Consider the following 26,964-nt stretch of genomic DNA (forward strand, 5'->3'; position numbering starts at 1 on the left):
ATTTACCTTAACCTCTCCACAATCATTCAACCACTGCAACTTATATGGTCTAGGGTGTTTCAAGGTAGGTAAATTCAATTTTTCAACTAAAGTAGTGCTAGCCACATTAGTACAGCTCCCCCCCCCCCCCCCCATCAATGATCATACTACATACCTTATTGTTGATGTGACATCTAGTGTGAAAAATATTCTCCCTTTGTTGTTCCATGTCATCCTCTTTAACTTGGGCACTTAAAGCACGCCTAGCCACAAGTGACTCACCCTCCACTGGATACTCCACATTATCGTCACAAGCATCCTCCAATGATGGCATCTGGTCATCATTTTCCTCACTTTCAGTTTCCATCTCTCCATCAACACGTGCGATCATGGTCCTCTTATTTGGGCATTGTGAAGCTATATGACCTACTCCCAAACAACGAAAACACTTAATATCACGATTACGAGTTTGAGATTCATTTTTACCTTTGTTAACATTGGGAGCTTCATCTCTCCCTTTTGGTGGTTCGATTTTGGACTTGAAAGCAACCCCTTTATCTTTCCTCCCATTTGGCCTCCATGAAGCAGAGGAGTCGAGATTTTGAAATGACCAAGTTCCTTTCCTTTTAAGTTGTCGTTCTACCTTTATTTCCATGTGCACCATGTCCTCCAACTCCACATAGTGTTGTAACTCCACCACGTTGGCAATGTCCCGATTCAACCCATTAAAAAACCTTGCCATAGTAGCTTCCCTATCCTCCTCTACATTAGCCCGAATCATGGCAATCTCCATCTCCTTGTGATAGTCATCCACGCTCCTATAGCCTTGAGTAGGACTATGTAATTTTTTATACAAGTCCCTATAGTAGTGACTAAGGACAAACCGCCTCCTCATGGTGGCTTTCATTTTCTCTCATGTCTCAATAGGCCTCTCATAGTTTCTTCTTCTATTCATCACAAGTTGATCCCACCATATAATAACATAGTCAGTAAACTCAATCACAACTAGTTTTACATTTTTCTCCTCGGAATAGTTATGGCACTTAAAGGTGAATTCCACCTTCTTCTCCCACTCCAAGTACACTTCTGGATCATTTTTCCCTTGGAATGATGGTATCTTCATTTTGATGTTTCCTAGGTTTCTATCAGTCCTATCTTGCCATCTTGGAGCTCTTCGGAAACCTCTACCACGCCTTTCTCCCTTTGGCGCAAACCTACCCTTATGGTTCAATGAAGCATGATCCTCTTCATCTTCAAACTCATCCTCATGGTAGTCATCAGAATCATCAACACGCGCAAGCCTTCCTTGCCTTCTAGCATTATGGGCTCTTTGGGTACGCTCCTCTCGCAAAGAAGCGATAACAACGTCTTACCTATCCATCTAATCTCGAATATCATTAAACACCACATTCATGCGTTCAAACTGTTGTTGCATAGCCTGCAACATGAGGGATGACTTCTCCCTTTCTTCTTTATTTGATGTTTCACCACTAGAAGACATATTTTTGAAACTACAAAAAAATGTTAGAAATAATTCCTCACAACACTCCCTCACGTGTTTGCACTCACACTTGTGTTTCACTCTTAAATTGGATTTTTCCCGATACTAGTCTCACACTCTCTTGCATTTTTCCACTCGTAGCTTCCCCTTTTCAGTTCTGCTTAAACTAATAAACTTGATCAAGAAATTCAACTTGTAGTAATTAAACTAATACCAATGGCAAGAAAATATGATAAAAACACTAAATCAAAGGAAGAAGACAAAAGAAAATAATATTTTGATTTGAGAGAATTGAAACTACACACAATTTTTTTTTTCTATTTTTATTTATTTATTTTTTTTTTTGGAGCTTGGTGCACGATTTTAACCTAGTGCACGTCAAAAAAATAAGAACGAGGAATAAAGAACACAAAAGGAACAAGATAGGATGATAACAGAAAACAAAAAGATAAAGGGATAGAAAACTGATTTTAGAACTTGTGCTCTGATACCAAATGATGCGAACCCCAATCGACACGTTTTGAGACCCAACAAACAGTATTGGAATAATTGCCCAAGAAAGCTAAAATACAGATTTTTTATAGAACCCTGACCCAACGTTTATAAGTGAAACGCGAACCAAAAGTATAAGTAACAGACCTTGACCCAATGATTACAATGGAATCATGAACCGAAGGTATAAAGTTTGAATTCCACAAGGAAGAATCCCTGATAAGTTCACAGTTCTTAAAGAACCAAAAGAAGAGCAAAGCCTCACATTTTCTGATTGTTTTATTCAATACAAATCATCCCTATTACAATGAGTGCATGCTATTTATATGTCATGAAAAAAAACTTACTAAATATTAAAACCCTAAATAAAAGTTGATTTGGTTTGAAATTAGTAGATCCAAAATAGGAAAATAGCTAAAAAAAACGTTCTAAATAATAAAAGCTTAAAATTAAGGTAGATTTGGCCTGAATTTAGAAGCTCTAGAATAGGAAATAACTGATATGAAGCTGGAAAGTCAATCAGTCATTAATCCACGCCATAAATCACGCCCAATCAAGCCAGATTAACCCTCAATTGCTTGGATTAAATTTATTACACCTTCATCTTCCTTTGGGCCAAGCTTGGAATGTCCTGCGTTAGAATCAACCTAAATATCTTGAATTAGCCCATTAAGTGCTTCTTTGATCTTCTTAGATCTTGCTTTAGTAATAGGCCCAACTAGAACATGCAATGGATCCTTGAATGCTTGTTGATTCTCATCAAATATCCTACGACATTACATCTAAATGAAAATTAATTAAATTCAATTTAATCAATTTTTGGCTTCATAACCTACTATCCATGGCATACAAGCTCCCAATGAATTGTTGTCCATAATCTAATAAGACAAAAACTATCGACCTCTTAAAGATTATCTCTATCATCTCTAAGTTTTAGATTCTCCTATTACGTAATTAACTAACATACTCTAGTCTACAAAAAACATATGTCAAATTTCAGTATAGGAATTACTATGACAACAAATTTCATTATCACAAGTCCTTAGGATTACCTAAGAGGACACACTGTCTCAAACTCATGAGATATCATGGTTCCTATTTTGAGAATATTTGTTGTTAACCTTAATAAACAATAACCTAATCGATAAGGAATATATATCTACTTTAGGGTCTCACTCATAAGTTAAAGTCATTGAAGACCTCAACACTAGTTCAACGTTCTCTTAAGGTTGAAAGCTCATACAACATAATAACTTAGTGAAATCATGACTATCCGCACCCAATATCATGATTCACCACATGTCTTGTCCAATGTGTAACTATACACGCTAGTGCATTCATCATGGGAAACTCATCCTAATGACTAATGTAAGTTATTTATACAATTACGATCTAGTACATTACAACCTCAAATGAATTGCCTAAATCCATGAACTAACTATGAACTATCCATCAACTTGGAAGGAGCCCATGACTTTGATCTTCTGTGCAACTCTTAATGCACCTAAGTTAAGTAAGATGCAAATGATGTAGGTCTAAATGCTTAAATAAATCATAATGTAAAAGTGAGATAATAAAATATAACCGAAAACTCATATTGTTACATCATTTCATACATTTAATGGTTTTATCATGACAATCTTCCACTAACCCTAAAATTCAGCATACAGTATAAAAATAATTTATTCCACAATCACATCATCTTTCTAAATTATCTCACGAATTAGGTAGTACTTCCTCTTTGTGTTTTCCCTTCTGGTGGTCCTCGATTCTTTAGACTGTGTCATTGTCCTACTATTATCTCAAAACAAGATCATACACGGTATAACCAAGGGAACAATTCCAAGTCCTATGAGGAACTTATTAAACTAAATGACTTCCTTTGTTGTTTTAGAAATAGCAAAAAATACCACTTATGAGTGTATAAATGCTTAGAGGTAGACTTGTGAGAATCCTTATCAGATGGAAAGTTTTCAAGGATGTCATGGCTAGCACTAATATTCTATGAAGTGTCATATTTCATGAGAATGTTATTGAGGATACTAATGCAATTGAAGATATTAAATCTGACCAATTTGTAGCTAGAACTAAAAATGAAGGGAATCTTTTAAAGCCCCTTGAAACAAAACCAAAGCAACTTAAACCTAAACCTATTGGCAATGAACTTGATAGTATCTAAGTTTAGTTTTTTCTTATCATTGAGATGTTGCTTCAAATCAACTATGAAAATTTTCTTATCATTAAGATATTGCTTCAAACCTTAGACTATACAGAGAAAAATTACAACTTTAGTTTCATTTTTTAAGTTTTCTTGACTAAAATATCAAGAAATATTATGAAAGATTGAGAAAATAGAGATATAAAAAAAATAGATATATCAATCAAACATCACGTATTTAATGTATTTAAATCAAAATTCTAAAAACTTAGATAAAATAATTCCACAAAAATTATATTCAATTATATTATCAACTCATAACAAATAAATTTAAAAAAAATTAAAAATTCAAATTTCAAGTAGAAAATTAATTCTTACTGATTTAATTGATTTATTCTCATTTTTTGTTGATATGGAATGGTTTTCAAAGCCTTGTTTTCTCACTCACTTGGCTTTCTTGCTAGGGTTTTATACCTCTTTAATGATATTCTTTATCAAAGTATCTTTTCCTTGCTCCATTTTCATAAACCAAGAGAACTAACAAAATTAGTACAATGAAAAAATAGGGTTTGATTTTTAAAAAATACGGGAATTGAAACATGACACTTAGGGTTTCTTTTTAGTCCATTTTGAAACCTTCATAGAACCAAAGGAATACGTTGAACCACATGAAAGTTGATTTCTAGAGTTTAGAGGAACTGAATGAAAGAAAGACACCATGAAACTTGCTTTACGTTTTCTCTCATGTTGGCTTCCCACTCTCTTGAAATGAAAATAGATTTATTTGCATTAGGCTCATGGGTGAGGAATGGAATTGAAGTATAAGGGATGGGTTTAAGGGTATTTTTGTATGTAATGATTATTTTTTAGGTTTAAAAAGGTAGAAGATTATATTTGCAATTTAAGGGTTATTTCATCCATTTTAATCAAATAACCTAATAAATAATGGTAAAAATGTTAAGAAATGGACATGACTCCAAAAAAATCACTAAGGGATTATTTTTCCAATTTCATGATTATTTGTGGAAATAACTCTAAAATATTAAAAGAAGTGAGAGAGAAATAAATTAGGATAAAAATGTTCAAACAAGTTCATGTCTCCAAAAATTATTAGATGAGTTGTTTTTTCAATTTTGTGTTCATTTAGACTCTTCTAACAACGCATATGAAACTTTAGTGTAGAGCCACAACCAATGGCCTCCTATATAAAGTACAATATCCATTCAATGTATTTGGTTCAAATTTAGGGTTTCCCACCCAAGATTTAGATGCTTAATCTACGATTCTATTCATTCAACAAAGCCTCCACTTCTTTTAATTAATTGGACATATCAACGTTTTCATAATCGATCTTATCATTAAATTGAAAAAATTATTGATTCATAGTATAATGGTCAAACCGATGATTGAAACTTGGTCAAATTGGTAATGTCATAAATATATAATTTATATAAAATTAAATTTTTTTAATAATATTTCATCTATCAAATTAAATTATGAAGATAAATGTAAATATATTAATATTTTAAACTTTATTAATATAACACATATAATATTTAAGTATAAAAAGAAAATTATGATATTTATCTCCATATCTTTGTATTCTATTATTTTAAATTTTTTTTTTAAATATCATATTAATTATTTTATATTATTTTCATAATTATCATTATACAATTATCATAAAAATAAATGTGAATATAAATTTTTTTTTAATTTATTTAATGGTTTTATATGACTATATATTTTAGTTTACAACAATTTAGTGCAAAGGGGTTGTGTGGAACAATGTCCCAGTTTGATTTTCTTTTCCATTTTCCCTTACCTATAATCATGGTTTGACATTGCTTATCAAGGAGGTCCCATATTTTACACGGATAATTGGCCGAACAAATTTATCAGCGATATTTCAATATTTATTGACATTTTTGCCCATTTTTTCGGTTAGTGGGTCAAGTCTTCAACTCATGCAATCAAAGACAAAAATATCGGGATATATCACGATATATAGTCAATATATCATATATCAGAAAAGGTGAATACGCTATATATGTAAGATATATTGTGTGACGAAAATATCGGTAATATATTGGTAATCATTTGATGATACAAGTAAAATATCGCCTTAAATGGGAAAAAAATATCTGAAATTTCAAATATATATGAGATATATAGGAGATATATTGGTGAAAAATCGACAAAAAATTAAATTATTATAAATAAGTTAATTTTAATTATCTTATAATTTATTTTGTATACTAATTAAATATAAAAACAAAAATAAAATCATAAATAAAATCATCAATATTTTTAAATAAAAATATTTTGTATCAAAATGTACCAATATTTTTTAATAAAAATCATAAATATATTTAAATCACATAATTAGTACATTTGCAATAATTTAGTTTTAAATTAATATTTTATTTTATTTTTATATTCAAGTGTAATAATATTATATTGAAAATAAATTAACTTAATACATTTTAAAATTAGTATAACATTTAATTTAAATTAGTACATTTTTACAATTAATCCTATATCGAGGAAATATCAATTGCATGTTAGACACAAATGCATGTAGAACAAATGAATTGCAAACTCATGCTTGGGTTGGACTTCCTAAGGAATACCCGTTAATTTGAAATTTCATCAAATACTTTTTTTACTCTTCTCACTTGTTATTATCATTTACCTTCCTCTAACTCAAAATGAAAAAAATATTTGACGAAATTTCAAACCAATGAAAACCAAAACCTTAGAGAAAGTAAAATTAATCTTATTGATATAATGTATATGGGTTATGCTTTATTCATAGTAGTATTTTCTTATATTTAGAATACACATATTTCTTTTATATTGTGGTCCGATAAGCTCATTTATGTTTTTTTTCAACTAGAAAACCATTTTCACTTTTCTTTAGAAATTTTTGAAAACACTAATTAATTTTTTTTTTTTTTGTCCATTTTCTAGAAAACACTAATTAGGTTTCTAGAAAATGAAAATAGAAAGCACTCTCCAAAGATGTTTTCATTCCTAATTTCTATTTTATTTGAAAATAAAATAATAATAATAATAATAATAATAATAATAATAATAATAATAATAATAATAAACCTGTTTCAACAAATAGGGCCTTAAAAGTTTAAGCATAAAGATGTAAAAGGGGCAAGGCAGGGGCAAACAAGGTTTCCCATTCTTGTTTGTAATTTTTTTTTCCTCATCCCTATCTCATTTCCTATCTTAGACTAAACATATGGGGGATGGGGAATCTTCATTAGAGAAACAAATTCCTTGTCCTTACCCATGTACTTGCCCTCATTCTCCATCCTAGAATTCATATATAATATTTTTTAATTTTATAAATATAAAATTATATATGGATAAATGGACCCAGACAAGTTCTTTTACCATCCATACTTTAAATTGTTAAGCTTATATCAACACTCGGTAAAATTGATATCCTACCTCAAGGTCACATGTGAACGGACACAATAAAAGATAATAGTAATTACAAATTACAAATTACAAATGGAATACCGAACTCCCTATCTAAACTATTGGATGTTTGTGATAAAATTAGGTCGTTGGATAAGAACACAAACAAATGAGACTAAGGAACAAATGAACGAGACTCAAACATCTATAAACGAAACCTTTATACATGACATCATTTGATTAGTGGTATTTTTTCAATACCTATCAAAAAAGTACCTCGATACAATAGCAAGACTCATATGTATAAGATGATACCTACCATTGGAAAAACAATTTCCATTTATTGAAAATTACTCTTATAATCTTATTTTGACATTTTTACTCCTAAACTTTATATCCAAAAAAATATTAATATGAGATAGAAATTAAAACATTATTGATGGATATTTTTGTTCAAAAAGGTTATATTTCATTTTTCTAAAAATGGGAGTGATTATTTCAAGTATACATTTGTTTGATCCCTTCTAATCAAATAACCCTACAAATAATCTCACAAGTAGAGATTTGATAGTGATGGCTAGCACAATGTGGAAAATTATAAAAGGATGAAAATATCAACATAGAAAAACAAAAGATCAAATATAAATTCTAGTTAGGGGCTATTATAATACATTGAATCATAAGGCTTTGCCTTTCTATAAAAGGAAATTGAAGATCATTAGCTAGGTGGCTTTATTACTTGTAGTTCAAGAATTACCGCTTTCATCTCCCATAAAACAATACCTTCATCCCTCATGCAAGTATCCACATACACAGCATGTTTCAATTCCTTTGCTAAACAAACCCTACTACTACTCTACTCTTTCAATCACCCACATCCCAATATCAACCGAAAACTTTTTAATAACAAAGAAAATCCAAAGTTTAGTTAAATCTAAATTTTTAATAATAAAAAAAAATCCAAAGTTCTCACCTTTCGGTGTTTCCAACTTAAGTGGTTGAACAAGTGGTCAATCAATTCACCAAGTGGTTTACCAAGCAGCCAATCGCCCAATGCATCTAGGCTAGTTGCTCAAGAAATGAGTGGCAAAGAAAGTGGTTAATCAAGGGATCAACCTGTAGGTCAATCAATTGAATACTCTTAGGTCTTAATGGTCACCTGGAATGCAATTAATACACCACGACTAACTGGGTGATGAACCATAACCTATCTAATGGTTAAATTGTGTAAAAATCTCGAACAAAAGAATCTTGAATTTCATTTATAGATGGACCACCGTGTACAAGTAATCCTATTATCCAAATGTCTGAGCACAATTGTACCAAAACTTACAAACATCATTCATTGCAACTGGAGACTAGCTCTCTTTTCTATTGTACTATACCTGCTGAGCTAGCTCTCGTGTTCTCCGTGACAAAGTGATTTGAAATGTCGGGAGAGATAAGGTTACATCAAACGCTTCCATGGTACAATGAAGCACTTTTAAGGTTGGATTGGGCTGGAGCTCTTGGGAACTTCACAGTCTGCTTCTCTTCGGCATGGTTTATCATCAAAATTCTGTTGGTTTCCCAACGCTCTCCATATTGTTCTCCTGTCGTCTAACCTTTCCCACCTCAAATGCTAAATTAACACATGGATCATGAATATGATTGTTGTTCTGCCACGGAAGTGATTTATGCAGTCCTCAAATCTCATGGGAAGGTTTCTAACATTTCCCCTATTATGAAACAGATGCCCTCTTATACTATCTGATCAATGTTTACATGCTTGAATGCTTTACAGGAACAAAAAAAAAAAAAAAAAATCAATTGAATTCAAAATGATTCCAAAATTCTTCATAATATCATAGCCCATGGCATCCAACAAATTAGTTCACAGATTCAATCCCAAAAGAACCTGGAAGAAGCATGAATACGAAAAGATGAAACTGACTTCAATGATAAGGGTTAAAGTCACCTTAAATTAATAGATTGTTGAGCATGCAGTTTTTTCCAACAGGTTTTACTACCAATCTGGATTTGCATAAACAAGAGAATCACTGACTAATGTTTCTAGATAAGTTTATTAGGTTAAAAATGGGGGAGGAATGATTTCATGTAATGGAAAAGAAACTACAGAACTTGAAAGATGAATAGGCTTGACACCTAAAAATCACATGCAAATAGGAACAAGCCATGATTTTTTACCACTTTGGCTTCTATTAGGGCTTTATATCATGCTTTGGAACACCAAAGAAACCAAAACGTATTTGGGAATAACAGTTTAGAACGCCCTTGCTGTAAGTGAAAAGGAAGATATGATGAGAGAGTGTAGTAATCAACACTAGGTACAAACTTTCTTTTTATCCCTTTCAATTTAAAGACTTATTTGTGTATTAATTGGTCAATAAATGTGCATTGGAGGTAAAATAGCAAATACTAAAATGTTAAGACTGACTAGTGTTTTGAGATACAGCACGATTTTTGACATATTGGATGTGTTACGAAGGTATTTCAAGGTCAGGTCTTTGGTCAAGTATTTCACTTTTTGAATCATCTGGAAATGCATCTGGATAGGTAGCCAACATTTTTGCCTTCATGCTCCTGGTGACAAAAGGAAAGAATATCAAATTACCAAATTGAAACAACACCCTATGTAACTGAAATTCATATAAGGAGATCAAACAAATGAATTGAAATAATTATTTAGATTTGAAATCAAGAAATATCTAAGATGTTAGAATGCAAGAATAGGACAATGCAACTTCCGTGCAATCAGTATCAACAAAATGCATTATTTATTTAACAAAGGAATTCAAATCATTAGGGCAGTAGGAGAGAAACTGCAGACAAAAAACAGAGGGAGGAACATAAATTATCAACTTCTGCATCAACAAAACATGTTAAACTGAAAAGCAAGATTATTGGCTGCAAAATATCAATTACGAAATTTGTAATTAGATGTCTATATGTGAAATCTAAGGAGCATCAGCATTTGCTATCTGTTTTTTATTTTATTTTATATATATATATATATATATACAATCTGATATTTGTTGTTTTGGACACCATTTCAAACATGACCCTCCTAGACCCTATGTCTAGCACTTGAATGCAAACAGAAATTGAGAAGTAATGTTTTCTACATTACACACATGGCTTATACAAGGGAATTAGAATAAGACACTAATTTCCTGTTTCTTTGATTTGTTGTTGCCTTTAAGTGTTGCATATTTCTTAAGAAATTATCAAATCTCAACTGAATTGAATTACTACTAGATTTTTGAATGATTTACAAAATGCAAATAGGTTTATTTTAATGAGATGCATGTCACATTATGTATTTATGTGTTCTCGAGCTTGCATCAAATTGGGAGGACAGTTCTTGGGTGGAAGTCCCTAAAGAAGGATATTAGGTTCAGGATGAAAGACCCTAAAATCTAACTCAAGCAGATAAATTGTTTCTGTTAGAAGTTTAACCCAATTTTTTCCTGTCATATATTTTTCCGTTCTTGTAAAAGTTCACCCAAGATTTTCATACCAAGAAATCTGGGTAAATTCCATATAGGACCCTAGAAATAAGATTACTTAATTTCTCTATTGGAATTGTTAGCTCACCCTTCAATTTTTTCAGATAAAAAATTCAAGGGAATCCATCAAAAGAGATGGAATTGCTTAGGTTTTGAATTATGATTGTGAAACCTTTCAGGGATTGTGAGATTGCAAATATGCAAGTTTCAGAATATGATGATGCTCTCATAGTTTAGATTGTATGTTAAATTTTGATGGACGTAAGTAAAGTAACTCAATATAACCTTATGTTTTGGAAGCACTGCACAAGAATGACATGTTATTTTAAATGTCAGTCATGTACATTTCAGATTGCAGAAATGATGTTAAAACGTGAGAAATTATAGCCTGGTCAAAGCAACACTTTAGGTCAATTGACTATTGCAACCAATTCGACCCAAATTAGATCTTTTCCATAAAAATTTTAAACAGGGAATTGCTGACCTAAATTGCCTGGTGACCTAACATCCTTATATGCCTAACCTAACTCACAAATTGGTCTTAGATAAAAGATTTAGGGCCTAACAGAAATTATCACCATTTACACCCAAACTGGTGGCCTAAGCACCGCCCTCATCAGCTTCCATACCATCACCTAACCACCCGTCATCAGCAACACCCATATCACTACTGATCATGACGTCATCAGCTCCCACAGCATTACCTTGACAGTGAGATAATGATCCAACCTGGTTGCCAATGCACAAGCATACTTGCAAATGGTGTTTGGAAGCAATCAGACTTCTATCTCCATCCAGATGAAGTTTCACCCCTCCATTATGCTATATAAATATATATAGGCCAAAACCCTAGCCCTTACCCAAACCCAAAATCTCATTACTGCAAATCAGGAAAAACCCCTAGCACAACTTACCTGTTTGCACATAACCATCACCCAAGGAAGATCATGGAACCCCAATTTCATCCAATGTTCATGATCTTCTTAGTTCTTACAAATTGACTGAACCTCCACAGTCCAAACCCTTCACTCTCAGGTTTTTCTTCCCTTCTAATAAGGGAGATGTGATTAAAATAATATAGAATGCCCTTTTAAGTGAAACGAAAAGTTCAAAGAATATTTTAGTCATTACTCTTCTTCTGTTGATGGCATTGATTTTTTGAAAGAACGGAGCCCAACTGATGTTTAAGGCAATGTTTGGATTGTAAATGAAGTCTCACCAAGATTTCTTCACAAAGGGAGAGAGACATAGTCTCTTCACTTCCATTTCAATTGTTGCAGTTTGAACATGAAAAGGGATGAAAACCATGTGCTTGATCATGGTTACCTGGTAAATTAAAAGCTACAAAGTCATAGCTAAAGCTTTTCTTAGACCAATGCAGAATAGAATCTCTTAGTCAATCTAGAAAGGAGTTTCAATTCAACGAGGATGCACCACCTTTAAGTCATGCTATAATATGTGGCCATGTTAGTATCTCACTTGGGAAAGAAAGAAAAAATTACTCGCAAAAGCATGAAATCACACATCAGGGCACAAAGAAAAAGTGGTAAATAGAATAACAAAAAATAGCATCTCGCTTCCAATTGCAATTGATGGATTGCTAGTAAACCTCACATCTCTGGAGAGAGGGGGCCACCAAGGAAAATATGCTCCCCAATTGCTCCTTTCTCCAGTTCATTGAATTCAATCCAGCATGACATCAAAGCTATGGTCAACTAGAGGTCTCAAGTTCAAGTGTTTCCTACTGTTTATCCACAATTCAAAACTGCTAATTGTCTCTCGACATGCTGGTATGGGGTCACACATGAAGAAGGGTGTTAACTTGGCATACATTCTAAGTGCATATCTTAACAGTTAACCTTTTAGGAAAGTTTGCAGTTTAATAAATACAATTCAGCCAAAACATAAACCATATATACCATGAGTTCCAAACTTGAGATTTCACTAATTCACAGGTGAAAAAACTAAAACTGCATAAACAGTGAAACATTTAAATAGATGTACTAGAGCTATTTCCACAATGATTAGCATCCGGATTTCAGGAATGTGTAACTGCAGTTGATTATTAATTATTCTGTGAAAGTGAAGTATTTCAGTACTAAAAAACTATTAAATACCTCAGCTTCTGAAATATGTAATCAAGATCTGTTTTCATAGACTTCAACAGACGAGTATTTCTTGAGAAATCATTGGAAACCTCAGCATAGCAATGCTCTGAATACTCATTAAAATGTGACAAGACAGCATTACTGTCCTGCAACCTTCCCAATCTGCAAATTGGAGCACAAAAGGATTAAAATATTAGAAAACAGATGAATTACCAATTTGATGTAGCAAACTCAAATAAGCAACTAATCCCAAAGCAATTTGCAGAGTAGTAATGTAACGATAGAGTTATCAAATGTCCCATTGTATTTTGAAGAGCTTTATAAATCTGAAACTAACATTCAGTTACATGCAACATCATCTATTAACAGTCACAAAACTGTATGGAAATCAAATTCTTACCCAAGCATATTATACAGAAAATTACTTTCAAAAGCAAAGTGATTAATTTTTTCAACTTAACTAAATGACAAACATAAGAATTATGCAAAGGAATCCCTAGAGTGCAACAAAATTGTAGAAAATACAAGAAAACCACCACAAACATGTGGAAAGCAAACAATAGATAGGAAAGGCTGGGAATGCAGAAATTAAAGAATTAAATTTCATGTAATTGCAATACAAATCTCTGCAAATTGAGCAACTTGCACTGAACTGTTGATGAAGAGTTTCAAGCTTCCAAACAGCCAAAAAATGAATGAAAAGACTTAGTAGAAGAAGAAAAGAAGTGGAAAAGAATGGGAGATTTTATTCCTAGAGAGGCTAATAAGGATGTACACTTTGAACCAAACATGGGATGGTGAATCCTAAATCTTTGGGAGAGATTATGCTTCCCAGCTTTTCGGCTTGTTTATAGAAGTTGGGGCGTTTGGTTTTGATCTTGATTTTATATGCCTTCTTTACTTTTTGTATAATTTCTTTCTTGTTTGGAGAACTCCTCATTCTTCAAGTCCACTTTCTGTAATTATTTCATCCTTTGTTAAAATTTCTGGTTTTTCCCATTGAAAAATAATATAAAATAAAATTATTTTTTTATAAAGGTAAAAGAGAAATATACATTAATAAGCACAAAAAAGGTCAGCACAAAGTACATAGGAGGTATACAAATGTGCTATGAAGCATAGAATGAGGAGAGAAAACGAAAAATACCCCTCCCTTTATTTGTAGCCTAACCAATAGACAAAATCTACTATAGACACAAACCCATCCTCCAAGCTTCCTTTGACCCACTCTAAAAAATTGCACATAAACGAGGATTTAAGCTTTTGATCTGATAACCCAATACATCATCAAAAGCCCTTCTACTTCCCTTTTTCTAAATAGTCTAAAACAAATACAAATGAGCAACTTTCCATGTTTTCTTCCTCTTCTTCCAGACGAAATGTCCATGTCAGCCTAATAATGTTGTTTTAATTGTGGAATGCAACACCTATACAATTCCAAATAAGGAGAAGACCTGCTGACATAACGTTCTTGCCTAGGAACAATGAAGGAGGATGGGCACTAGATTCCTCTTCTGTTTTACACAAAACATCTATTCACCAAAGTTCAAAACTTCATCATTAAAATTTCTGTAATTATTATCCCTTCTAATTGCTTCTCATACAAAAAAACTCACTTTTGTTGGAGCCCATGAATTCCAAATAACATCCCCACAAAAAGACTCTAATCTCTCCTTGTACCATCCCAAAATAGAAGGATTTAACTGAAAGGCTACCTCACTTCATGGCCATCTGCATTGCTCTCTCAACATTCCTTCTCATTAATTTTCCTTGCAATCTCAAAAAGAATGTTTCAACACAATTTGCCTCCCAATCATGGAGATTTCATGAAAAACATGAATTCCAATGCCCCCCATCACCGATTTGCTCCCATACGTCTACTACCCAAGCATCCTTTGAGGTAGCTATAGTAAACAAAAATGGGAAAGAGATCTTTAAAGACGTGTTCGAACATCATGTGTCCTTCCAAAATTTTACCCTCCTTCCATTGCCCTTAATAAAACAAATCTTACTTTTGAAAGCTCCCCACCCTTTCCTTATTGCCTTCCACAACCCTACACCATACCGTTTCCTTGCCTCTAAAGCACACCAACCCCTTTCATCTTCCCCAAATTTTCCTATAATAACCTGCTTCCAAAAGGACTCCCTTTCTGACATAAACCTTCAGTACCACTTGCTTAGGAGAGCCTAGTTCAAGACAAAAAGATGATGAATCCCAACCCTCCTTTTACAAACTTATTTTTGACTAATTCACCAAGTGAAGCTTTTTTTTTCAAGAATTCCTCTCCCTATAGGGAAATCCATTTGAATTTTTTCTAGTCTCAAACCCATTTTTCTTGAAATATTAAAAAAAGGACATGAAATAAATGGAAAGACTAGATAAGGTGCTTTTAATTAGAGTCAGAAGCCCCCTTTTTAGCAGGTATTACCTATTCCACATTGCAAGTCTTCTCTTGAACCTCTCTTTCACCATGTCCCAAACTGTTATCGATTTGAAGGCAACACCCAAAGGGAGACCAAGATTCTTGGATGGAAGCAACTCCACTCTACACCTCCAAAATATCCACCAACTCCTTCACATTAGGAACACTCCCAACTGGGAGCAAACAATAGGTGGGACATTTCCACCCTCTAGCTACCTCCACCTCCCACCCTAAAACCTACAATGAAACCTTCCTTCCTAACTCTCTTAAGAAAGATAGCTAAGAGCCTCCATTGAATTAAGAAATAAATGAGGAGAAAACGTGTCCCTTGCCTTAATCCTCTGGAGCTATTGACAAAGCTAGTAGGAGTATCAATGCACTTTGTTGTAGAAATTCACCATTTAATCCACCCAATCCACTTTTGACCAAAACCATTTTCTCCAAACCACCAACAAGAAGCTACAATTGACATGATCATAGACCTTCTCAATGTCGAGTTTACATAGAACACCATAAGAACCACTCTTCAACCTTGAATCAACAACCTTATTTGCAACAAGGGCAGCATCTAAAATTTGTCCCCCTTCTACAAAGGCATTTTGAGAGTAAAAGGCCACCCTACCCACCACTTTCCAAAGCCTATTTGTTGGCACCTTCAATAAGATTTTGTATAGGTTCCCCACCAACTAGTTGGCTTAAAGCCCTTCAAATATTCTACTCCACCATTTTTAGGGATTAAGACAAAAAAAGTAGCATTCAAACTTCTCTCAATAATCCTTTGCGCATAGAATTCCTTAGAGAAACCCAACACTTCACTCTTAACAAAGTCCTAAATAGATGCCAAAAGGCTATCGTAAATCCATCAAGACTTGAGGCTTTGTCCCCATTAAAATCCAAGAGAGAGCAAAGAAGACTTCCTCCTTAGAGAAAGACAACTCCAAAGTCCTAGCTTCCTCCCACCTCAAAAACTCAAAAGCTAGCCCACTAATACTAAGTCTCCAATCTCCATTTTCAACAAGAGGTGCCGATAAGAATTAGCCACCCCCTCCTTGATCTCCTCCTCACCAGATAACCAAACCACATCCACTCTTATTATAGCTAAAAGTTTCTCCTTCTATGAGCATTTGTCATTTTGTGAAAGAACTATGTTTTGTCTCCCTCCTTTAGTCATAACTCTCTCGACTTCTATCCTGAAGAGATTTGTTCTAGCAAAGTTTACTTTTTAAATTCATCCACAACCAATCTTTTAGCGTCAATCTCTCCCCCAACTAAAGGAGCTTCCCTCTCCTTTGCATCCTAAAAACCTATCTAATTGAAGGCTTTTACCTTTTTGATTGCCACACTACCAAACACCTTATGATTCCATGCTTTTAAGTCCTTCTTTAAGTTTTCAATTTGGAATCCATAACAAAACTACTAGAGCCCCTAAACCTATAGCTCAACCACCAGTTTTTAATCAAGTCTTTAAAGCCATCCGCTTTAGGCCACATATTCTTGAATCTAAAGGGGGTTTTCCCCTTCCTATGCCTCCCCCATCTAAGAAAATAGATAAATGATGGTAAACCAACCTTGACAAGACACATTGCAAGAGCCCACTAAAATGATTCTTCCACTCTTTTGACACTAGGAAGCGATCCAACATAGACATGGATTGGTCATTTGAGCCTCAAGGAAAAGGACTTCCATTCAATGATAGGTTGTGCATATTTACACCCTTAATAATCTTTGAAAATCTTTGCATAGTAGACATCCCAACACACTTCCTCCTTTCCCTTAGATATCTAATCATGTTAAAATTCCCTCTAATACCCCAAGGGTCTTCCCACAAACCTCTTACGTCCCCCAACATTGGCTAAGGGGGTTAGAATAGCCCCCTATAAACACCTTGGTAAAATTATCCTCACAACTCTTAAAATGACATGAAACAGGGAATACTCCTAACTCCATTCCTCATAACTCCAGCACTTTGTTCTCCTAAAAAATCACCACTAAACTCTTTGCATCCATTACTCCCCACTCTAGAGATCTCCCCACATCAAGACTTCTTACCAGTTGTACCAACACCTCCTACACCTTAGTCTTTTGCAAGCAAACCAAATCAACCTTCCACATTCTAATCAAGTAATTATCTTTCTCTTCTCCCTGTCATTAACCCCCTTTTAACATTCCATAACAAAATTTTAAAGCTCATAGAGGGACATAAGCTATTTCCCACCCCTTCTTGTATCCTCCCCCTTCTTTCCCCACTTTTCATATTATGCCATCTACTTTGCTAAGAACTCCAGCTTTCGAAGCTCCCTCTCAATTTTAGATAAAATTAGTGGCTTCTTATAAAAATCAAAATCAAAATATTATGACATATAGTAAACTGAAATTTAAGGGGGGTGGGATGGGGAATAGAGTGAAAAAGTGAAAGTTCCATATGATCTAAGATTCTAAGCTTATATCAAGTAGCATAACATATGAAACCCAACATCAATTTAATTTCCACTTGGAATGACCAACCAATAATTCCTACTTTTAACTCCACTAGTTACTACTTCTCTTAAGTTTTGAAGGAAATCTTGATTTCAATCCATCAACAAAATATTCCTACACAAATGAACATGAAATAAAATTTCTTTTAAAATATGCATAAAGAATTATCAAGTGCGAAGCATACATAGCTAGCCATAGAATAGAGAATAGCGTCACAACTTCATTTTCTCTAAGCCAACTATGCAACATTTAGCTAGTGACTAGGGCCATTGTGATCTAAATCAATCTTTCCCTTAATGGAGGATAGAATGAGCAAATAAGGGAGAAAATTTAAGTTTGAAGGAATGAAAGAATATTCTTACACAAAAGATGTTTCACACTGCTTAGGTTTCACATTCAAAGTAGAGGGGCCATAGAAGGACCTAGGAGGTGTCCAAGCTACTAGGCTAAATAAAGCTTCCTCTATTTATAGGCTTCCTTCAAGCTTCCTAAAATGTCCAATCTCATAACCTTTCTACAATAATCCAAGATATTTACAAGTCTTTTTTCTTCCAAAAGGTTCAAACACTTTCCAGGATCTCCTCCCTTAAAATTTTAGGGTGCTCTTCAATTTTCTAGAGTCTCAACCTTCTATGCATTTATGCAACACCATGAAACATCATCACTACATCCTCCTCTTGGAATATCTTTATTAGTTGTCAAGACTACCACAAAGTAATAGTTGATTACCACAAGATCTTACTCTTTGCTAAACCCTTTCAATAACCAAAGAGTCCATTGATGGAGAAATTCCTCATCACCAGGTCATTTATTCTATCATGATGTATCCAATGTCTCGAACATGATGAGGAACAAATTTCTCCCACAATACCATACCTCTACTGGAACTTCCCAATCCCTTATATGCAATGGTCATCATGTCACAAATACTCCTAGAAAGCCTAAGCTTAACATTTGTCTCTCCCTAATTAAGAACTCCTTATTGTGTTTTAATACCATTTTTCATAACCTCACTTTTCTTTCAAACAATGGTGCAACACTTAACTAGTCATAAGCACCCATTCCCTCAATAGAAGCTAGAATGTGCAAGGAACAAAGCATACCTTAGTTTGAAAGGATAGAAAAACGTTACTATACAAAGGCTACTTTATAATGCTAAAAGGCTATCAAATACGAGGTTGAGAGGACTTGGAGGGGTCATTGGAGGTGCAACACTAGTTTGATCAAATAAGTCCACCTCCTATTTGTTAGCTTCCTTGGAGCTTGTTAGAATGCCTAAGCCTAGGAACCACAAACTAGAATATTTCAAGATATTTACAAGTCTTCTTACTTTCCTAGGGTTCTAAAGTTATCTAACCTTTTTCACATTTCTAGGCGTTCAACCATGTTCCATCCTTCTATACACACAACCTCAATACAAATTAGTACGAGGTGTGGCAATAAGCAAGGATGTTTGGTATAGCATTTTGACTACTAACCTCCTTATTATACTAGCTTAGTTTGTTAGGTGAACATAGAGAGGTGGTAGTCTAGGTGTATTCTAGTAATACTTAGGCCATGGCTTCGGGAAGTCAAGCATTTAGAAGGTTGAGTTACTTTAGCATAAAACCATTCATATTTTGCAACTATGAATAGTTTTATCACGACTCGTTCATAAGTACTATGGTATGCCGGCATTTCTAGCATAACGAACACCCGCTAACATGATATCTATGTCTCATACATGTTCTAACTTATTTGGACACTTTTATAAACGAGTCCACCTTTATTTACCTGTATGCATACTTTTTTATACATGGGAACTTATTAGATAGTTATTTTTTTTCTTCATTATTATACTCTTTACAGTTCCAAGTTGGAAATTTAAAACATTTACAATAATTGTATCTAGAACAGAAAAATAAAAGTCAAAAATCTAAATGCAAAATAATCAACTAATACATGTCCACCTCCACTGCTAATATGTTTCTTTTATAAACTTGCAACAAAAATATGTCTATTTAAAAAAAAATATACATTTCATCCATATTTTGGAAGACAACTTCCATTACTAAAAATCATATCATGCAAAATCTCCTTGCATGTTGACATTTGAATTATTGAATCAATATCTATGAACCTTAGCATAATACAGTTTAAAGAAACATATATATTCAATGATTAATCATGATTACCATATTACAAAGCTAAATAATTAGATACTTTGCTTATTTATTTTTATCAAGTATCAACTGCATGTTCTATTAAACTTGCTATTCAAAGTCAGTTGAAATCTCTTGCAACCATGCCAAATAGGCATTAAATACAACTTCCCTTGTCTGTGTGACTCGTAAAAGAAATACAAGTTTTAGCTACTTCTCTTCAACACAAACTAATACCCTAAATATAGTTCTTCAATTCTACAAGCTTTGGCTACTTCTCTTCAGCACAAACTAATACCCTACATATAGCTCTTCAATTCTACAAAATCCTGTAGTGATATTACAACTGAGCATCGATTTTTTTTTCTTTTCTTTTTAATAGGAACAAAAAACATTTCATTGCTAAGAAATAAGCAAGTACAAAAAATAAATAGATGTCCTTTCCCAAGTGCATAATCAATAGTTTAGGACCTAATAAAAAATAATAAAAGTAAGAGGATGTTTGGTAAATCAACTTAATGACTTAATTTAAGTCATTAAGTAGATTAAGCATATTTGGTAAAATAACTTAACATCACAACTTAAAGTCAAAAATAACTTTAAGTAGTAAGTCAAAATAGTTAACTTATTCTTAATCTCAAATATCTTAACCTCATTTACCATGTTTAGTGAAAGTATATTTTCCAACTATGACTTCACATTTACAAATCTTCTTTTATAGTAAATATTTTTGTAGTTATCTAATGTATCTATAATATTTTAAATATGGATGTTTAAAAAATAAATTTGCTGCTTAAGATTGATGAAAGTATAAATATTAGTTAAAATTAATGAGGGTAAATATGTTACTTTGATGATTTAGAATAAACCTTAAATTAACTTTACCAAACAACCTTAATACTTAAAATAAAAATTAAGTAATAAATTTTAATTCAACAACTTAAGAATAATTCAACTTAAAGTTAACTTAAGTCATTAAGCAATAAGTAACTAAGTTTTACCAAATACCAATTAAGTCTATATTGCCCTAGAATGCAAAAAATAATTGCAAAACTAAAGGTGGTTACGTTATCAATCCAAACATCACTCAAGACTACTCACAGGCGTAGAAGATCTTAAAAAAAAAAAAAAAAGACACAAAACAAAACAAAATAAACCCTTCTTGATCCCCCATTTTGCTATTAAATTCACCACATGATTGCCTAAGTGAGACACTCGACAAAAGTAACAACCAACTCTAAAGAAATATAAAAAAAATTGGCAAAGCTACATATCAAAGTTGACGGAGTATGGTTAACAAAGGAGCAGGAGATAAAGAGGGGTGTGGTTAGAGCTTTCAAGGACCAGTTGACTGACCCGGGGGGGCTGGCACCCTTCAATGGAAGGTCTGGACTTTAATAGAATTGGAGATGAGGATGCAGCTAGACTGGAGGAGGTTTTTTCAGAGGAAGAGGTCCTCAAGGCTCTTTCAGACCTGAACGGGGACAAGGCTCCGGGTCCAGACGGCTTCCCCATTAGGTTTTGGCAATTTTGCTAGGATGTTGCCAAAGAAGAGATTATGGGTTTTTTGTTAGATTTTCATGAGCGCGGCAGATTCGTTAGGAGCCTAAATTCGACCTTCCTGGTCCTAATCCCAAAAAAACCTGGTGCCAAGGACCTTAGAGACTTCAGACCGATCAGTTTGGTGGGCGGTTTGTATAAACTGTTGGCAAAAGTGTTAGCCAACAGACTTAAGAAGGTAGTGGGCAAAGTGGTGTCTTCAGCTCAAAACGCCTTTGTTGAAGGAAGACAGATTCTTGATGCTGCCCTTATTGCCAATGAGGCAATAGATTCTCTGTTGAAACAAAACGAGAGTGGGGTGTTATGTAAATTGGATTTAGAGAAGGCATACGATCACATAAACTGGAATTTTCTGCTTTTTGTATTGCAAAGCATGGGATTTGGGGAGAAGTGGATTGGGTGGATATCCTGGTGCATCTCTACAACAACGTTCTCAGTATTGATCAATGGCACCCCGGAAGGCTACTTCAACAGTTCAAGGGGGCTGCGTCAGGGGGACCCCCTATCCCCTTACCTTTTTGTGATAGGAATGGAGGCCCTTAGCAGGCTGATCCATAGAGCAGTGGGGGGAGGGTTCCTATCAGGCTGTAGGGTTGATGGAAGGGGTGGGAATGGGGCTTTAGTCTCTCATTTGTTGTTTATTGACGACACGTTAGTGTTTTGTGAAGCTTCTGAAGATCAGATGGTCCACTTAAGCTGGTTGTTGATGTGGTTTGAAGCCATATCAGGTTTGAGAATCAACTTGGACAAAAGCGAAATTTTACCGATTGGTAGAGTGGAGAATTTGGAGAATTTGGCTCTTGAGGCTGGCTGTAAAGTGGGTAGGCTGTCTTCTTCTTATTTGGGGATCCCTTTGGGGGCGAACCACAAGTCTGTGGCTGTTTGGGATGGGGTGGAAGAGAGATTTCGGAAACGGTTGGCCTTATGGAAGAGGCAATTTATTTCCAAAGGAGGGAGAATTACTCTAATTCGGAGTACATTGTCAAGTATGCCTATATACTTGATGTCTTTACTTCGAATGCCAAGAGTGGTTAGTCTAAGGTTGGAGAAAATTCAAAGGGATTTCTTGTGGGGAAGGGGTGCTTTGGAGAGGAAGCCTCACTTAGTTAATTGGGATACCGTTTGCATGGATAAAAGGTAGGGGGGTTTGGGAGTTAGACGCCTTTCCATCCTTAATAGGGCCCTTCTTTGCAAGTGGAATTGACGTTTTGCGATTGAAAGAGAGAATTTTTGGAGGCATGTCATTAGTAGGAAGTTCGGGGAGGAAGAAGAGGGTTGGAGTTCTAGAGATGTTAGGGAGAGTTATGGAGTAGGATTTTGGAAGGAAATAAGGAAGGAAGGTGCCCTTATGCAAAATAAAGTCGCTTTTCTAGTGGGGAATGGTAGAAGGGTAAAATTTTGGAAAGATTTATGGTGGGGGAACTTCCCCTTATGCAATTCTTTTCCCTCCTTGTATGCTTTTGCTTCCTCTAAGGAGGCTTGGGTAGAGGAGTTTTGGGACACTTCGGGAGTGGAAGGGGTTTGGAGTCCTAGATTTTCTAGGCCCTTCAATGATTGGGAGGTGGAGGAGGTGGAGAGGCTTCATTTGACAATCCGAGGTGCAAGACTTAGTCCTTTTATGGAAGATAGAATGATGTGGAAAGTGACTTCGAATGGGAGTTTTTCAGGTAAATCACTCTATAATGATCTATCTTCAAGAAGAGCTGGTCTTTTCCCTCATGGTTTGATATGGAACCCTAGTGTGCCTTCCAAAGTGTGTTTCTTTGCTTGGGAGGCTTCTTGGGGTAAGGTGCTTACTATGGATCAGCTTAAAAAGAGGGGGTGGGCTGTTGCTAACAGATGTTTTCTGTGCTGTGAGGAAGAGGAGTCAATTGATCATATTCTTATACATTGCTCCAAGGCAAGAGATTTATGGGATTTATTGTTCGCCCTTTTTGGAGTGTGTTGGGTCCTTCCATCTTCGGCTAGAGAGACCCTTGTTGAATGGAGGGGCTTTATGTTGGGCAAGAAGCATAGAAAGGTGTGGAAGGCAGCCCCGTTGTGCCTCTTTTGGGCGGTTTGGATGGAAAGAAACAAGATTGCTTTCGATAATGAGGACTTTTCGGTTCATAGGTTGAAAAATTCTTTTGTTTGTAATCTTTGGGTGTGGACAAAATCAATTGTAAATGAAGGTCCTCTCTCTTTACCTAGTTTTCTTGATTGGCTAGGCGCTAGATAAGGGTCGGGTTTGTTTTTTCTCTTCCCTTGGGTGTGCCTTAAGGGTCCTTTTGTATACTCCCTGTATGCTTTTGGGTTTTCCTCTTGGTGCCCTTTTCTAATATATTTCTGCTTTTGCCTATCAAAAAAAAAATGATCCTCTTTATTCCTCAACCACCCAAGGCAAGACAACAACAGAATCTTCCTCCACTAGAAGATTGAAAGGACCCATAGCAAGCCCTCTACAAGGCTAAAAAGCTAAAAATCTCACCCTTAATGGCTAAACCTTCTCTAGTAGGTTTTGAGAATGCTCTAACCACTGTACTATAATGATCCATGGATTTGCCTTCAATCTAGTTATCCTAGGTTACTTAAGGAGCATTCAACAAAATTTAATTTGTCAAAACCCACTAGAGGTGGTGTCCATATGAAAAGTATCTCTTGAGCCAACTTTGTAGATCTACACACTAGGTTTGCATCTAGAAACATAATACATAAAGGAGGTGTCAGCCAAGAAGCATGAAAACTTTGACAAGAACTGCAACTTCTTATTGTGTACTGCTCTATTAAAAGCACTTTCTGAAGAATTTCTCTTCTTAACATAGAATTTTTCAAAGTTACCGGCGGCTTCATCCTATTCACTTTTCTTATTCCTTTTCCACTCCTCAAGATAGGATGCTGTAAGATACCATTAGAATAATCAGATGTGGGGCTAAGCTGGAAAATGCATCTTCGCAAAACACTCTCTGTGATATTGCTTATTCAGAGAACTTGGTCCTCAGATTTGTTCACCTGAAAGAAAAGAATGAGGCCAACAGAAACCATAAATTTTCTTTTCTTAGTTCTTTTTTTCCTTTTTGATAAGCAATTACTACATCACTTCTTTCAATAAAATTTCCAAATTGTCCTCAAATACATATTCCTTTTATGGCAGCATAATCCAAACTTCATAAGAGTCAATTTTCAAACAAAATCAAGGAAGTTTTCCGTTTATGTATCTAATCATGCAAACAAATGCAACTCCTGAAGTCTTCTCTTTCAGTTTCGTTCTTCTAAAGTTGGTGCATTGTACATACAAACACACAAACATACAACCCATTCATTTTATTTTCACTCAAACCTCCTTTTTCCTTGCCCAACATCCAAACAAGGAAAAACAAATTGCATTTTCTAATAAGTCGTACTTTACTTCATCTACAATAAAATTATTCTACCCAATAAACCTTTGAAGGTCAAGAGCAATCAAAGTCGCAACTAAAATTCCCACCTAATTCATTGTTTGATTGGTAAGGTAGATTTTTTTGGCAGGCAGAAGATTCTTTTATAGAACTCTTGGACCCAAAAGGCCTTAGCCCAAGGTTAGTGAGCAGGATGTTTTTCTCCCTTTAGGCTGAGATCATATTCTCCTTTTATACAACCCCTTTTATACAAGCAAATTAATATATTAATATATTATTATTTTGCCTATCAAAAGCATATATCACAACAACAACAACAACAACAACAAAAAATTGTAGGACATATTCTCCAAACGAATATTTGATGCAGCAAAATTTTCCTTAAAAGAAAAAACTAGTGGGCACGCAATCTGCACACAATCTCCAGTGATTCAAATATAATTTAATTAAAAAAAAAAGGAAAAAAAAAGTGCAATTAAAACAAAAAAAATTAAATGTACAATTTAAAATTTTTTTAAAAAAAATCCTTCCCTAAATTCAGCTAGAATACTTTCCACAACCTCTATCCTCGCAGCAACCAAAACAATAAACTTTTTATGGGTAAATTAAAACCTTAAGAGCGAAAAGCACAATCAGCATCACATCTCAATTAGCTAAAATGAAATCTAAAAGCAATTGAAAAGCATCGTTTCATTTCCTCTGTACATATCTTCTACTCTTAATAATCCACAAATTCAAATCCCAATTTCAGAACATAATATCATACAATCTCGAAACAGGACTGTATTCAGAAAGAGGGATAGGGAGAATGTACATGAGGAGCTGCAATTGCTTGAGGGAATCAAGATCCTTAGTGTTGATTAGGGATTTGAATTCATGGGAGACCTCTTCAGAAGCTTCTCTAATCGCTTCTTTCTCCGACTCTTCCATCTCCTTCCAAGTTCCCAGCACGCGCCCGCTCTGGGTTGTGAGCTTCCTTTGGGCTCTTTGCACTTTGTACTCCCCAGATTTCTGGACTGGGCCGGAGAAAGGCCCGTTTAAAATGGTATTGGGTTGTCTACTTAATCACTCTTATGTTATTTGGGCGTTTGATGAAAAAAAAAAATCAAATTTTAATCACTGGATTCATATTATGGTTATTTGATTAAAGCAGTTATTGAAAACCCAATTTCAGAAATTTTACCCTTAATCATTTTTCGGTTGTGTTTGGACAAAAATGCCCTAAGTATTTTTTTGTAAATATAATTCTTTCTTTTAAAACTTATATGTAAATATTTGAAATGATAAAAGGTATTTATATAAAAAAAATGGGTTACTTTTCAAGTAAAACATGAAAAGGGTTAGATTAACAAATTTAGGGATTATTTTATCCCTTTTAACCAATTAATTATTCATATTAAATTCAAAATAATATAAAATTGTAATGGTTAAGATATTAATTGATAAATTCAAAGTAAATGAATTTAATATCATTTCTTTGTTTTAGCAATTAAATATGATGGCTATGTTTGGTTATCGAAAACTTCAAGAGAAAGAAAATAAAAATCAACCAATAAATAAAAATAATTTTTTCATAAATTAGCTTTTATCTTCTTCATGTTTCACCATATGTTTTTTTAACATTTTTCCAATGATATCTAAGTATAAGAAAACCATTTTCATTTAACATATTTTTTTTTTCTTAATACTCTTTGGAAAGCATAATAATTGAAAAGAATTCAAATATTAGAAAAGTTAAAAACGCTTCTTAAAATCACTATCAAATACACTTTAAGAATCTGACAGTGATTTTAGGAAATACTT

General features: G+C 34.1%; 1 protein-coding gene and 1 pseudogene across 1 annotated transcript; both read right to left on the reverse strand.

Annotated features, from left to right (window-relative positions):
* Positions 1-1,480, reverse strand: part of LOC132254556 (uncharacterized) — a 4,765-nt pseudogene extending 3,285 nt beyond the window's left edge.
* Positions 1,481-9,903: 8,423 nt separating this feature from the next.
* Positions 9,904-26,190, reverse strand: LOC100260100 (kxDL motif-containing protein LO9-177). The gene is made up of 3 exons (XM_002281775.5): positions 25,976-26,190; positions 13,195-13,347; positions 9,904-10,151 (listed from the first exon to the last, which is right to left on the reverse strand). Exons 1-3 carry the CDS (start codon positions 26,089-26,091, stop codon positions 10,049-10,051), a joined length of 372 nt encoding a protein of 123 aa, XP_002281811.1. The 5' UTR covers positions 26,092-26,190; the 3' UTR covers positions 9,904-10,048.
* Positions 26,191-26,964: the final 774 nt, after the last annotated feature.

Source organism: Vitis vinifera, chromosome 10 (genome assembly GCF_030704535.1).
Source record: "Vitis vinifera cultivar Pinot Noir 40024 chromosome 10, ASM3070453v1".
Taxonomy (NCBI): domain Eukaryota; kingdom Viridiplantae; phylum Streptophyta; class Magnoliopsida; order Vitales; family Vitaceae; genus Vitis; species Vitis vinifera.

Excerpts from the sequence above, each read along its gene's own strand:
- LOC100260100 (XM_002281775.5), bottom strand. The coding sequence starts at position 26,091 with ATGGAAGAGTCGGAGAAAGAAGCGATTAGAGAAGCTTCTGAAGAGGTC. Across the intron at positions 13,348-25,975 it reads AAGCAATTGCAGCTCCTCAT|ATTGGGAAGGTTGCAGGACA; the intron begins GTACATTCTCCC and ends TCCAATTTGCAG. Across the intron at positions 10,152-13,194 it reads TACATATTTCAGAAGCTGAG|GAGCATGAAGGCAAAAATGT; the intron begins GTATTTAATAGT and ends TTTTGTCACCAG.